Source organism: Wasmannia auropunctata, unplaced genomic scaffold, assembly GCF_000956235.1.
Source record: "Wasmannia auropunctata unplaced genomic scaffold, wasmannia.A_1.0 LD335994.1, whole genome shotgun sequence".
NCBI classification, from domain to species: domain Eukaryota; kingdom Metazoa; phylum Arthropoda; class Insecta; order Hymenoptera; family Formicidae; genus Wasmannia; species Wasmannia auropunctata.
In genome coordinates this window covers 996,760-1,011,845 of record NW_012026896.1, presented here as the reverse complement: position 1 = coordinate 1,011,845, position 15,086 = coordinate 996,760, and the positions used below count along the sequence as shown (strand labels likewise).

The 15,086-nt window shown below is 44.4% G+C and overlaps 1 protein-coding gene across 1 annotated transcript in view; it reads left to right on the top strand.

Moving 5' to 3' along the window:
* LOC105453838 (plasma membrane calcium-transporting ATPase 2) overlaps positions 1-14,818 on the top strand; it is a 57,308-nt gene extending 42,490 nt beyond the window's left edge. Inside the window, exon 16 of the mRNA XM_011696069.1 lies at positions 9,797-14,818. Within this exon, the coding sequence (XP_011694371.1) occupies positions 9,797-10,321 (525 nt within the window). The 3' untranslated portion in view covers positions 10,322-14,818. The remainder of the gene's footprint in view (positions 1-9,796) is intronic.
* Positions 14,819-15,086: the final 268 nt, after the last annotated feature.

Below are 15,086 nucleotides of genomic sequence, written 5' to 3'. Positions count from 1 at the left end.
CGCGCGCGCGTGCGTGTGTGCGTGTGTGCGTGCACCACTCTCTTCTCCGAGTGATCGATGTCTTATGTTTCGCCGATCGACGAACTCGGGATACTCCCGCCCTCCGGAGGGGGAGGTTCTCGTCTCTTCCTCCCTCCAGCCTGTTGTCTCGTAAATTATATACTATATATATATATAACTCTCATCGTGAAGTACCGTTCTGGATGAGCGTGTGACGTTAAGCAGGATATTAAATCGACCCACGTGTAAGCACCTCGTGGTAACTTTCTTCGCCGAACTTTCTCTCGTCAAGACGTCTTTACACACTCCGACTCCCCCGCCATACGATTTTCCTCGCACCGTTAAAACGGGCGGCTCTTACGTAATACGCGCGCGGGAAACTCGCGTAAAGTAGGTAGCCACCTCCCCTTCTTCGTACGTAACGTATCTAAATCCGTCGCCTGCGCGCGGTGTACTCGGCGTAATTAGCCGGCGAAACGAAACTTTCGTTGTTGCGCGGTTCAAGAACGATGCGTAAAAGATTCATTCCACTTCGCTATTGTCCTTAGCCGCCTTAGCCGCCCTGCTATCCCTATCGATTTTACGTTGAAGCAGAAGGCTCTACTCTCTGTCGTTGAAGTTAAAGCGGACGGCACCGAACGAACCGCGCGTTTCGTACAGCGTCGCGTTTCACGTCCGTTTCATTTAATATTAAAATCGCAAGTCCCCGTTTTTTTGTATTAAAAAAAAAACCGTTTTTACACGCACTTATGCATCCTGCGATTGATTTGCGACGGCCTACGATCAACGAAACGGCGACGTCAGTCGGCGGTCTATAGGCTTAGGCGTGCCAGAGGTAACGATTTTGCGGTCCGTTTCTCGTCGAAGAATCCCCGAAAAAAAAAAAACACCCGATAACTCACTCTTTATTACGATGATTGCGCAGCGAATTTTTTTGCCAGTAATGTATCAAATATCTGTCTGTATATCTATAATTGTCAATCACTTCGGCGACTCGGGCTGTGGCGCGACAAAGAAAACGACTGTCGCTGGTCCGTTGCAGCTCCGTTACAGCCGGTCACGATGCGATTAAAAAAAAACGAAAAAAAAAATACGTAGAACGGATGCACGAGTTGCACACAACGTACGTAAGAAAATTCTAATCCATTCTAGAAACTCGCGGCGATACGATATAATATATTTCCTTTCTCTCTCTCTCTGTCTGTCTCTCTACCAATTTTCTCTACTTTTATATATATTATATTCTACTATATATATTCTACTATATATATATATAGCTACACTATACGTACTTTCTATTCTCTTTACATTCTCTTCCCCCTTTTTTCTCTGTAACTTCGTCTGTCTCGCACGAGTCAACGGTCGTTAAATGTTCAATATTCACGAGAAGCACACGTTAACGTAGAACGGCTTAACAAAACCGAAAGGGAACAGAAAATATATATATATAAAAAAAAACAGAACGGAAAATCGAACAGACGATTAAGAAAGACAGAAAAGAGATAGGACAAGAAAAGAAAAAAAAATACAATTACCCAATGGAATGTCACGTGAAGCTAATGATGTAAAACTGGATGTGTCACCTACTTTCAGACGAGCAATAGAACTCTGGTGCAGAATGTATCTGTGACAGGCAGATCCCCTTCTCAGGATTACTACATGGTTAGTCCGCAAGTCCACTATCATCCGCAAGTTTGATCATTGTTTGACCGTGTTAAATAATAATCTGATTAACCGTTTCTCTCTATATTTATCTATACGTATATATTTTTCATCGTCTTTCTTTGGTTCCTCTGATATATTCTTGATTTTTCTTTTTGCGACACTTTTTTGATCGATATGTACCATGTACTATGATTTCCTACAAGCAGACCTTTTTCAGTTTGCCTTTTGTGTTCTCTATCTCTCTCTATCTCTATCTCTATCTCTCTCTTCTACTACTACTACTACTTACTATTACTACTACTACTACTACTACTACTACTACTACTACTATTACTTATCTGTCTCTCTACACACGTCTCACAATGTCTGCATTTTGTTTAACAAGTAAGTGCTTGCGGACTGCGAGTTTCGATTAATATTTTTCGCCCGTGTGCTTATTATATATATATACATATATATATTATTACATGCGACACCCGTCTCTTTTGTGGTTGATTCTAAACTATCCTCCACAAATAAAAAATAAAAAAAAAACCAGAAAACCGGCAGCCAGTATATATATATCGGCGTCGAGCAATTTGCATCGCCATGATTATTGTCACTGCGGCAAGCTAATTATATCGCTCCTGTTGTCTCTTTCTCTTTTTTTTTCTTCTTTTTCTTTCACCACCGCACCTGCCTCTCTATCTCTCTTTCTCTCTCTCTCTCTCACTCTTTGTCTTGTGGATCCTGTGTCGCGTAATACGATCGCACGTATACGATCCGATCGTATATCGCTTCTCTCCCGATGTCACAACTCCCCTCCGTCCTCTGTATCTCTGTGTCAAACGAGTCACGCTAATGGGGCGCATGTTCGGTACAAAACACGCTCCCGTTCACGCGTGGCAACGGAGAAAAGAAAGAAAAAAAAAGAAGAAGCAACCGGCTACACCGCCCACACGTGGTGTCTGTGGGTAGCCGTCACCCGGCTATTGTTGTTTGTTGCCGCGAGAGACACGTTGATGGCTTTGACGTTCGATGGATATAACATTACGATTACGACCGTTTTGGCTGCCGTCATACGCTTCTCTCGATTGTCTCCCACACCACCACTCACTTGTGTCTTACTTCTTTCTTTCTTACGTGTCTTTTCGTTCTCTTCTCCCCCTCCCCTGTCCTCGTCTCCACTCTTTACTTTTTCCCTTCTTTCTCGCTCTTTTTCCTCATTTTTTTTTTACCGCTCACTTCCTCTGTGTTGCATGTACGTGTATGTATGCGTTCTTTTTTTTTTCATTCCTCTTATTTTGGCGCGTTCGGAGGCGCTCGTCAGCTAACTTGGAATCGAATAGGTCCAAGGGGGCGAGCCGCGCAGCTTTCGGAGTGACGTGATCAGAGATGTACGGCGCTAACACCACGTTGTGTGTTACCCGTTTCCTCGACGCAAGTTCGAGCGCTGTTCCCCAAAGAAATGTTAGTTAAAGTTGACTGAGGTTTCGGCGATTCCCAGTTCGCAGATCTGTGTCCTAGCTGTGTATAGGTTCTCCGCCTTCGCTTCCGGTTCTGGGTCCCGTCTCTCTCGGGAGGAGAGACGGAGGAGGATCAGTCGAGCCCTCGGTTAACGTTAACTAACGTTTTCCAAGGAACGGCCCGCCAAAAACACCACACTGGAACACTGGAACAAGTCTCCTTCTCTTTTTTTTGGATCTGTGTTCGCTTTCTTGTGTGAGCATCGTTTTCTTTTTTTTTTATTTCGTTTCCGGCGCACGACTCGCCCCGCGCTGGGGGTCGGCCGGTCCTTTTTCTCTACACACGCCGTGTACATTCGCTTCCCCCCTTTTTTTGTATCTCTTTCTCTCATTTTCTTTTATTTGTTTTCTTTTAATTACTGCAGTGTGAGCATTGCTGTGATGATTGATTAACACGTGATGTACGATGTTATTACCGTACGTTGTATATCGATGTGCGCGCGTGTGACATGTACTATTTTTTTTTTCTTAAATTATTGTGCGTCTTTAAACGTGCACAGTGTGTATGTATATATATATCTGTACATTCAATATTATATTGCATTGTGCGTTCTGTACCGATGCGAGGGACAAGCACAACTCGCTCGGATACCCGAAAACGGGCGACGCTTCGCCAAAATTGTTTTTTTTTTTTTTTTTTTTTCTAAACGGCGTTCGTATGAAGCGCGAGAGGAAGCGCGCTCGATCGCGCGTTTCTCGAATTCGGCATATATATCTACCGCTCTCGTCGAGTCTCACACTATTTTTTTACCCCCGTATGTACATCCCATCTACAGACCGTAAAACATCGAGATTTCTCTCTACTCCCTCGCTATATATATACTCGAATCCGCGGCCGAACGCGTCAACAGCACACGTGTAATCTGCGTTATCAGTTCCTCAAAATTTTAAACTCCAATTGACTTTCTCTTTCTGCGATTCCGAATATTTGCTCGGACGACTGGAGCCGATGGCGAATGCGGGTCTCAAGTGTTCCGTCCGTTCTCGATGAGAGTGTCGCTCGACTCTGAAGAAAAATTCGTCAAGGAGAGAAATATCTGGATTATCCCGAGGTTCTCCGACGAGTTTAACTTGTTTGCGTTTAATTAATACGTGATATTAATTAATTTAAATATTTTATTTTAATATTGCTCTTTCGACGAGTTGAAAGAAGTTTACAAGGACGACTGTTTAATGGCGAGATTGAGATGTTAAAAAAATGAGCAGCTACTTTATACAGTTTTCGTACTTTTCGAACTTTTGCCATCCATGGGAAACGCGGTTTTTTTTTTTTTTTTTTTTTTTTTACTTAAACCCTGTATAATATATCGAATCACTCGAATGATGCGACACTCAAATCGCGACGACGACGTGAGCACTTCCACGTGTTCCACGACTTCAGTCGTGCTCGGTTTTCCTCTTTCGATCTCTCATTCGATACTCTCTTTCTCTCTCTTTTTTTCTTTCTCTCTCTCGCTCGAGAGAGAGAAATCACCTTTTCTCTGTTTCTGTAGAAGATTTGCAGCGTAAAAAACGGTGAAAAAAAAAAGGAAAATGTTAAGAAACGAGAGAGATCCGCGCATCACGTAGCAACCTGTTCGTCGACACGTGTGCGACACGCGCACAGGAGGGAAAAGAAACAAGAAAACATTTGCTCACGCACCTACTCTCTTTCTCTCTTACACGTACACGCACACACACATACACACAAATATACAGTACACACGCACAAAAGATACTAGAAACGAAAATGGAGAAAACGCGATGGAGATGGTCATTAGCGAACGCCGAATGCAATCCGCGGGCAAAGATAAAAAAAAGAGCTGCTAATTGTGCGCGCTGAAAGAACAAAAAAAAAAGTAGTGTTTTATTAGCGAAGATGTGAAAAGCAAAACGAGTGCCGAGAACTGATGGTTATAATTTGTGGTTTGTTAGCCAGCGGAACCCATTCGAGAGACTGAGGTATAACGGGGCGGCAGTTTTGCCCGCCGCCACACTTATCCTGTCGGAGTACAAACAAGTACGTAGCTCATGTAGATGATCGCCTGCCGTACATATAATACGTTGTTATAATCATCAAAAAAAAAAAGAGAAACAACCCGCCAATACGCGTGTACGCATTATATATTTTTACCTTACTATATATTTATAATACCGTCATGCACGACGGATCGTCTACGTGCGTAACACACGATCGTGCGTGCACGATAGAAACGTCTCGCCGTCTTGATCTCTCCCTCTCTCTCTGAGTCGAGAAATTTTTGACATTTTTGACATTTCGATTTGCTCCGGATGCGGATCTCGCCCGCGCCCGCAACGCGAATGGGAACGGGCCTCCACGATGCGAATGAATTCATCCTAATATTTTAATATTATATCCGATATAATATTTTAATATTTCGATCTCCCTCCCCGTCGAGAGGAACGTTCCCGGCGCACTTCCGTGGCGCCGAGAGATTCAGCCCTCCGAGATTCTATAGATATTTTCGATTCCCGCAGCGATTCCAGATCGCCCTATGCGGATCGGTCCTGGAAGCCGATCGGGTTCTAGTAAACTAGACGGACACTCCGACTTCGATTGATGATGTATAATGACGATTGACAATGACGATGACGACAACGACGACGACGACGACGACGACGATGACGATGACGAGGAGGTCCGTCGTGGCGGTGATACAGACGCTCTCCCGTCCTCCCGAGGGGCGTCTGTCGTCAGCGTGCGTGTTTTTTTTTTCGGCGGCGATGTCACGACGGCGACGATTCGAGAGATGCACGGATTATTATTACATTGAACGAAGTGTTACGTCACACTAATGTGTTTTCTTTGTGTAGCTCAGGGGGGTGTGGGTCGCGGTCGGTGGGCCCTTCCCCGTCGTGCCGTCCGTCGGGGACCGGCGATTATTACCCGGCAGATCCACCGGCCCGCCCGCGCTTTCTTTTTCTCAGTAGCCTAGTGTCTGAGTGTGCTGTGTGTTTCTGTATCTCCCCCTGTCCTCCCTTCCTCCTCCCTTCCTCCGCCCCTTGGTCGTTTCTCCCTTCATGTGTGTAACTTCGACGACGCCGATGATTTCGCATCAGCGTCAATTGCGGTCACATCGCAAAGTGTCGCTCGTACACTTCCTCGTCTATGATACCGTATATTTTTCTCCTTTTTTTTCTTTTTTTTTTCTCTTGGTAATGACACCGGTTCGATTATTAGCTCATGGATACGATAGATCGTATAGACTTTCGTCAACGCGAGTGACGACACTAAAAAGCTTTAGCCCCCTCCTCCTCTCCCCTAGAAACACATCTAGCGACTAAAAACTAAGCTTTTTCCGCTTCCACCATTCATTGATCGGTCATCTGTTCTCTCGACGCGACAGGAACGCCAGGAAAACGGCTTGTGGCGTCGATTTGGACTTTTTTTTCTAGGTCGGTGGTCGATGTTCGTAGTGTAATCCTCGAGAATTGAGGTAACGTGTCGTAGATCTCGATGGTGTGCTGTGTTGTTAAGTAGGAAAAGAAGGGTTGCAAAACTTGAATGAAGTAGCATTGCTGCATCATGCGCACAGTCCTTCTCTCACGTGGCCGGTGTCCTTAATCCTGAATCCGTTTCTGTAGACACACAGTCAATACATTGTCAAATATACGACGTGAGCCTGAAAACAATCTTGCCTTATAGAAGGCTTGGTCGAGCCATTAGCGAAATTGGGGTCGTAGTCTCTCTATTTCGACGATCTGCGCACTTTATTTATTTATTATTACTCGACGTTTTTGTATTTTACTTGCAATTTTATTTTTCGTTGCGCGTAAATTTTTTTTTCCGCATCGACCGACGGACGAAACTCGAAACGTCAAGGGGTTCCTTTCGCGGTTTAATATGACACGCGCTCTTCTCGAGGATGTTCAGGGTGTCTAATTTGATTCCCACTTTCTCTCGAAAATTCAGTAAAAATTCAGTCGACGCCTCTCGCAACCTGACAGTCGCCGAGAGGACGTCGACGGAAGACAATCCTTCCGTGGCTGTGCTAAGCAACTATTATTTCATTTGTATATTACTGTAAATATTTCTGAAGAATATAAAAAAAATATCGATAAAAATAAAGGCTTTTGCGAAAGACGAACTGAAATTGCCGCATTTAGCCACGGAAGGAGTAATTATCGTATCCGGTTGGAATCTCCCGTCACTCTCCCCTCCGCTCCCTCTTTGTTAGTGTGTGTGAGTGTGCGTGTGCACGGTTGGCCAATTTATGCATCGACTTTATTTTCTGTTTGCCCGAGGTCTAACACCGCCGTTGTTTCGTATCGAGTGCCAATTAGAGGGTTTAACACGTTTACACTATGTGGTCTGTGTTGTTGTGACAAGGAAAAAAAAAAGGAAAGAAAAAACGTATTTCAATCGCGCGAACGTCGCGCGATTGTCGGCATGCATTATTCGCGACTCCGATCGCGAGAAGAGAGACGCTTTCTTCGCAGATCGAGCGTCGAAGGGTCAGAGCCAGATCGAGCAGATTCGAGGCTGACGCGAGAGAGAGGAGAAAATCTTTTCTCTCATAATTTAAATCCGAGATGAAATAATCTCACTGGGATTATTCGCGTATTTTCTTCACTCCACCTACATTCTGCTTCTTCGAGTGGAATTTTTGTTACCTTGAATGTCTCTGTCTGATCTGGCCTTGACCGCAGTTTTTTTTCTCCCTCGCAAGACACTCGAATGTCTGAAGCATTCAACCCCTCTCCCACAACAAAACGACGGAGAGACCGTTTCAATCCCGCTCTGAATCGTCTCTCCTGAATCTTTTAGCAAGAGAACATGTCTGATCACAGCGTATGAGACTTGCGTAGTTACGTAGAGAAATCGTTAAGTGTTGAAAACCGCACACAGTGTGTCGAGACTGGCTACCATGCGTGAAGCTACTACTTGCCGCGAAAAATACTTATACTATATATACGTAGGAGAAGCAACTGACCCACCTTGTCTCTCTGTCACGAACGTGCATTTATATTCTTAATCTCCGTTTAGTGCTCCTCCGCTTTTACTTAACTGTTACTCGTTACTACACCAAAACATCACCAAACCACACTATGTCTGTCTCTGTCTGAGCTTCTGTCTTACCCCTATTTACATACTCTGTTGACACTCCAAGCCGTAGAGGAGCGGTTACAAGCGTGCGAATGCTTCGGCAGACTCGCTCGCGAAACGGTTCAGGACTGTTGCGGACCATTTCTAATTGGGTAACTATTGCGAATATCATTTTCGAAATCCGCGTTGGCACCCTCCCCCCCTTCCGCCTCCCGTAGTCGCGAGGCTCTGCTCGTTTCCCTTTGGCGTCGAAATAAATCGTGGAGCGATCGCTAACGAGAGGGTGATTGTCCGTCGATTTGTTCTTTCCATTAAAAATTTCACGATTGATATTCAGATAACAATTCAGGGAATTAGAATTTAAGAACACATTTTTTAATTAACGAAAGCAAAATGCAGCCTAGTACAAATCTCCCGACGCAGAGAAAAAGGTATTCGACTTGTATTAGGTTGCGTTTTGCGAATAATTCCAATTATTTTGATTGTGTATTTTCTCGACTAGTCTGTAGTAACGTAGGGCAAATTGGACCAAAGGTAAGAAGGTAGTAAAAAGTATAATGATTCATGAAAAAGAATTTCTGACGAACTTTTCATTATTAGGTACATTCTATTTCTTTATTTGATTTTAATTTTGATTGAAATAATTTATTTTTTTTCTAAAATCGTGAATTAGAATTAAATCTAGCAACGAGTATTGCTAACGCTAACCGATATTGTTAAAATCAACATCAGTAAATAACAGCGAAAGATACTGAAAGACCTTTAGTCTTTTTGGCCCTATCCTATTACTATATCTCGTTGCTTCATCGATGTTCTCGTTCGCGATCGTTCTCGGCCGATCTTAGATCGCAAGGGATGATAACGCTCGTTATTAGCGTCCCTTAGCACCTTCGTTCGAGGTGACGAAAGGTAGCTCCGTCATCTGCGAGGATGTCCGCGCATCGTCCGCATTCGATCGTGTTGGTCCCCCTCGATCCGACGATCACGAACTCCACATGACGAAACCCCACAAATCGCCATGCGTGTAGGTAGGTACGCATAAAAATTGACGTAGAGATTGCGCATGCGATGGCGGTGACTGAGCCCGTATATTATTCTAGCTTGCACTACTCGGTGGTACAGCGAGATCGTAAAGGAATCGAAGGCCCCATCACCCCCGACGTATTACAACGATTATATTCCTCTCGTTTAGCTCAGTTTGCCCCCGCCCCTCCCGTCGTTTTTTAGCTCACGAATTCGGGTGAAATGCAACCAAGTCGACAGGCGAAGGAACTCACGTCACGGACAAAAAAAGGAGAGATAAACACATACGCGATTATTTAAAAAATATAATTAAAATAAAAGTAAAAACGCATCTGCAAAATCGTAAAAAAAAAAGTAATAACACGACTACAGCTACCAGAACAACGACAAGACCAGAGTACGCCGACACTCAGGGGGACACTCAATAAAAAGGGGACACACCGTAACACACCTCTCCGCGAAAAAAAAGAAAAAAAAATACGAATATACGGCGTGCTTGTGTGTTGCTGGCTTGCCTCCTCGCTTCCTGATAGAACGTCCTTCCCTGTTTTTGCAGCTTCGAGTAATCAGAGCGTTCAAGTCGACTCTGGAAGATCTGGAGGAGCGTCGCTCTGTCCATAGTTTACACAGCTTACACAGTATGCGCAGTTCACGCAGCCACACCGGGCCCCGACCACTCTCTGACTTCACATACATTGACGAAGACCCGACAAACACCGCGCAGAACGCCGCCTACAACAAGCCCTCTAGTAGGAGTGCCGAGCCGATGATGAGTCAGGATTACGAGACAAACTACAGAGGATCCTCCAGGATGCAACAACAGTCCCTCAACAGCCCCGCCTCGCCGTTGTTGCTGAGCGTGACCGGGCCGGCCAACGCGTACAACCATCATTACACCATCACCAATACCATCACCGACAATAGATCCCCCTCTAGTAACGCCCTCAATCAGCCCCTGAGTCCCAACCACATGGCGCCGATGACCAGCAATAGAGACAACACCGGGAATTCCCTGCTTCTGAGTTCCAACAACTTGGTCCTACCGGAGCTGTCCAAGCTCGTGCACGAGACCAGCATCTAAAGACTTTTTCTCTCTTCTCTATGTATCGTCTCATTCCATCCCCCACCATTCCTCTCTACATTTTCTTTTTTTGTTCTTCTCACCGTCGTCGATTCGCGCGCGACCAGAGCTTTATCCCCCTCTCGCCGTTTCTTGCTTCGATTCTATCTGTCCGTCCTTTAATTCGATATCCCTTATTTCGTTCCCCTTCGCTCGCCATTCTTTTCTCTCTCTTCCCCCCTTCTCTCTCTCTCTCTCTCTCTCTCTCTCTCTCTCTCTCTCTCTCTCTCTACTATGTAGAGGGACTTGTACATATTCTGTCCCTATAATCTCTCACCCCCGTATGCTTTTTGCGCGATCTCGCTCGATTCCGCTACCTCGTCTCATTAGACCGGTAAAACGAGGGCAGTATCATCGTCCACGTAAACGATATGGACACACTCTCGTTCACGCGTTTCCTTCTACTTTTTCTCCGCTTTTCAGATACGTCATCATCCGTCTCTATTTCCGCTACCTCTCTTTCCGGGAGCGTACTTATCGAACGATCTTGCTCGTTTCGGTCGCCGAGTTCTCTGTCCCCCTTGATTCTCTTTCTCTCTTCCGTCGCCCTTTTTCTTCGCCCCTCCGACGAAAAACTTCTTCACCACTCGCTCAATGGGGACGGCGGACCTGATCTGATCTCAAAAGGGGTCGAAACGCGCCGATTTGGAAGTTAATGCCTACACACACGAAACAAAGCGCGACATTCGCAAATCACGAACTCTCGCTAAAGTCGAATTTCTGTACTTAAGGCGAACGAAATGCAAAGAAGAGAAAGCAGGGAATGGTTGCCAAAAACGGGGCTAGGGTATGCTCCGCGGACGGTATCGCGACGATTTGCGAATGGCACGTGTTCTCGTGCATGGGCTGTACACTATATATCAGATGGTATACAGGGGTCCCGCTTTACTACCGCTTCTTTCCTCGTACCCCGACTCTGTGTTCATCGGGTGAAAGTACTATTTTCGCATTTTTAAGGTAGCGTTCCAGAGTTCGTCGTCCGTTGAACGACGGTGATACGGGCTGCGACGCGAGCAAGCTGTAAAAAAAAAACCGAGATAGAAGAATCTAACTGCGAGTTATCGCCGCTTATCTTGCGAAACAATACTTTTAAACGCCCGAAAATAATTATCGCTAATTAATTACAAGCTACTCCATGATAATTAATTACATCGCGGCTCATTACGTCGTGGATTGACAGCAGATTTTCGTCTCAAGTGGACTCAAGTACTAGAAATGTGGGGAAACATTTCCAAGTGCTATTACAAGATATTAATTAATGGGATTTTTTTTTTTAGAAAGTTTTTCTAGATAAAGATTTTGTACGTTTTGTTGAACCGGCAATGAATAGCCAGCTGTCGCAGCCCGTGTAAAGTCTGATATTAACTATTAAAACGACCAAATCGATTATCTCAGAGCAATGACGATTGTACGTACGATTGTCCGTATATGAAAATAGTATTTTATCCGTATACTTGACAAACGTAGACGGCGCTTAAGTGCTTGTCCGCTTATCAACCGACCTCGTACAACCGTTTACTTATTTATCTACCTATTTACCTATTTTTGAACTACTGACCAATAATTGGTGATAAAATGATTAAAAAGTTACGTAAGTCTTTACATGTTAATCTCTTACAAAAAAAATTCTAGAAAATAAAAAATGTGTATCTTCCCTCTTGTGACAAAGTAACTATTTTTTTTGTTTAACAGTAAAAGTATTATTAAAATATTTGATTATATTTACATATCTTGTAGGTACATCAAAGATAAAATAACTTTGTAAGTTATGTGAGAAAAAGCATTCAATGAATCAAGGTGGTACTTGTTTCCTCATGAAATCATTTTGAGCGTTCGCCAATTTGACAGTCAGCGGTGATCACCCCCTCTCCCCCCCCCCCCCCTCGTCACTCGTTTGCTTGCCTGTTTGGGATTGAATGTGAATGTGTCTGTTCGTTCGATGACTGCGTGATATGACCAACGACGATCCGACGGATCGTCGTGAACGACGATGATGACGCTACCGGACGACAAATCTACCTCGACAGAGATAAATCCTCGCGGACTAACACTTCTAACTGCCCTTCGCGAGTGCGACTAACAAAGAAGAGTAACTTATCTATCTTCCGCCTTCCCCTGTCTCCCCCTCCCCCGCGTCCGGGGCGGAGATAAAAGACGCGCATTTCGGCGCCGCTCGAGCGACAGCAATCGCTCGATCGCGATCGACAATCGAAAAGGGGTATCCGAGAAGGTGTACCATTTTATACCACGAATCTTTCTCGTCTGTACGCCTATACACCGAAAACTGTATACGCGACTCGAGGCTGAACGTACTTACATCTTCACCATCACGCCTCGATCTCTTCTATCTTCACAGCATCACCGTCACTATCGTGAGCGGGCCTGGTTCTACGTGTCGCTGGTCCTCGGAGCGAAAAGTTAAGATTAATTAAGAATTAATTAAGATTAAGCAAACTGAAGCCGCGAAATACCGAATGCAAGACACGCGCGAGAAATCTCTTTCATGAATTTCGATAAGAACACGTTCCCCATCCAATTTTAATCGTAGTCAGTTTTATAAAAATCCATACTATTTTTCTTAAACTTACATAAACTTCAGAAATATATTAATTTTTAATACCTAAAATTATCCTTAACCTATATATATAACTTCTGAATGTGCCATTGAGAAAACGGATATCTTAAAGAGGAGTAACTCACTACTTCTAATTTTTATCTCTATATATTAAAGAAAATATAATGTTCTAAATGTGTGATCCAAGTAGGCCGCGCTTCACGGTACATCCGGCCCCGCCTCGAATCCTTTCTTCTCGGCGTATCTCCCTTAATTGTTCTATAAAACATTCATTCATCTCCCTCTGTCTCTTTTTCTTTTTCTCTCTCTCTCTCTCTCTCTCTCTCTTGTCTGTGCCTCTTCTTGTCTGTTTCGAAGAACCGAGTTCCGTCGACGATCCTGGCGGATAGGGCCCAAATCTTTTTCTTTCTCTCCTTTCTCTCTTTCTCTCTCGACCGCTCGAGACGAATCCGCGGAGGCCCCCAGAGCGTTGGGAATCGTCGTCCGCCAGAGAATCCCGTCCCCCAACTTTCTCGTTCGAGTGAAAAAGAAGAAATAGGAGAAATAAGTAAGAGGAAAAGTTGTCTATAGCTGAACCGTACGATGAGGAAGGAAAAAAAAATTAATGGTGCGACCGCGAACTATATACGTTAGGACGGTTCGTTTATCCATGTTCTTTGCCGAGCGACAGCGTCGAGTGTGATCGAGCGGCGAATGAATATATTATCGCGATGACGACGTATACGACGATGTCGTTACAGACGGAGAGACGGAGGAGCATTCTCGCTCTCGATATTGTAATATGTAAGTTATTTAATTTTACTCAACTCGTCACGCGCGCGCGCGCGCGCTCTTTTATTTATGAATCTTGTAACTTAAAAATCGAGGGAGTCCCTGTGCCACGGGAAAGGGGCACTGCGAGCGCGTCGATCAACAAAAATTCGATCTGCAGATTTCCAGAGAATCGTCACCGCGCGTGTGTTCTCGTGGTTCCGGGATGATGGAGACCGACGCACAATCCCGATAGGCTTAAATTCCGACGCGCTACTTATTTTCGCTCTTTTAATATCGCTGTGTGACGCGAGACGCGAGATATATATATATATATATACATGCAGATATATTTTTCCCTTTTCGTAGCAGCGTCGGAAAATTCGACCCGACGGAATTTACGTCGGTTTCAATTCCCGTTTCGGTTCCCCCCACGTTCCGTTTTTCCGCGCGAGGAGGGAAAATACCCTTCGTTCTGGAACGAAGAAATGTACTTAAATCGTCGGATCTCGTTATCTACGTTACTTTATTTATCCCACTGTCGCTCCTTCTCGGGTTTTCTCCGTTTCCTTTGACCGTGTCCTCCTCGTCGAGGCCGCGCAAAAGGGCGGAAAAATTTACTTTACAAGCGTTAATTTATTCTACGTAATAAAGTAAATTGACAGTAGGATAATTGTAACTACGATTAATTGTAACTACGGAAGATTTTCCAACGACGAGGATATATATTTAAATTGAAGAAATTTGAATTGTCGATTTTAAATTTTTTAAATTTAATATTCATTAGAAAATTATTCGTCGGAAAATGGATTTTAACGTTGGAAATTACATCGTGATGTTGCTATTATCCCATTGTCATAGTTATCCCTGTCTCCCTTTGTCCCTCTTTCCAACCTCTCGTTCGAGGATCGAGAGATACGCCGAGGTTCAATCGCCGGACGACGGAACGTGGTCGCCGAGAGTCCTTTCCCCCTTTTTTCTCCCCATCTCCCTCTTTTTTTTTGTCCAGTCACTTAATTCGACAGATCGAAAATCGATTTTCTTCGACTAATCGTCGTTGAATTTAAATGTGTCTGCTACTGCCAGCGCGTTAACTCACGTCGAGAGTAATGAAATAAAGATACAAAAAAAAAGATACAAACACAATGCAGAAATAGAAGGAGCTGTGAAAAAGAAATCTTAGTCGTTAGGTCTTCTCCTGGTTGCGACGTTTTTTCGGCTGCCCCCTGTATAAGGCGACGTAAGGGCCGCCCGCTGAGCGGACACCGAAACGCCGAAGATCTTGAGCGTCGGGCCGATGTGTGACAATCATCATCCACGCGATGAAATTGAAAGTTTTTAAGAGAGCTATGCACCGTATAGTACAATTAACGTAAGCCACAGCGTGACACGATTGATTGA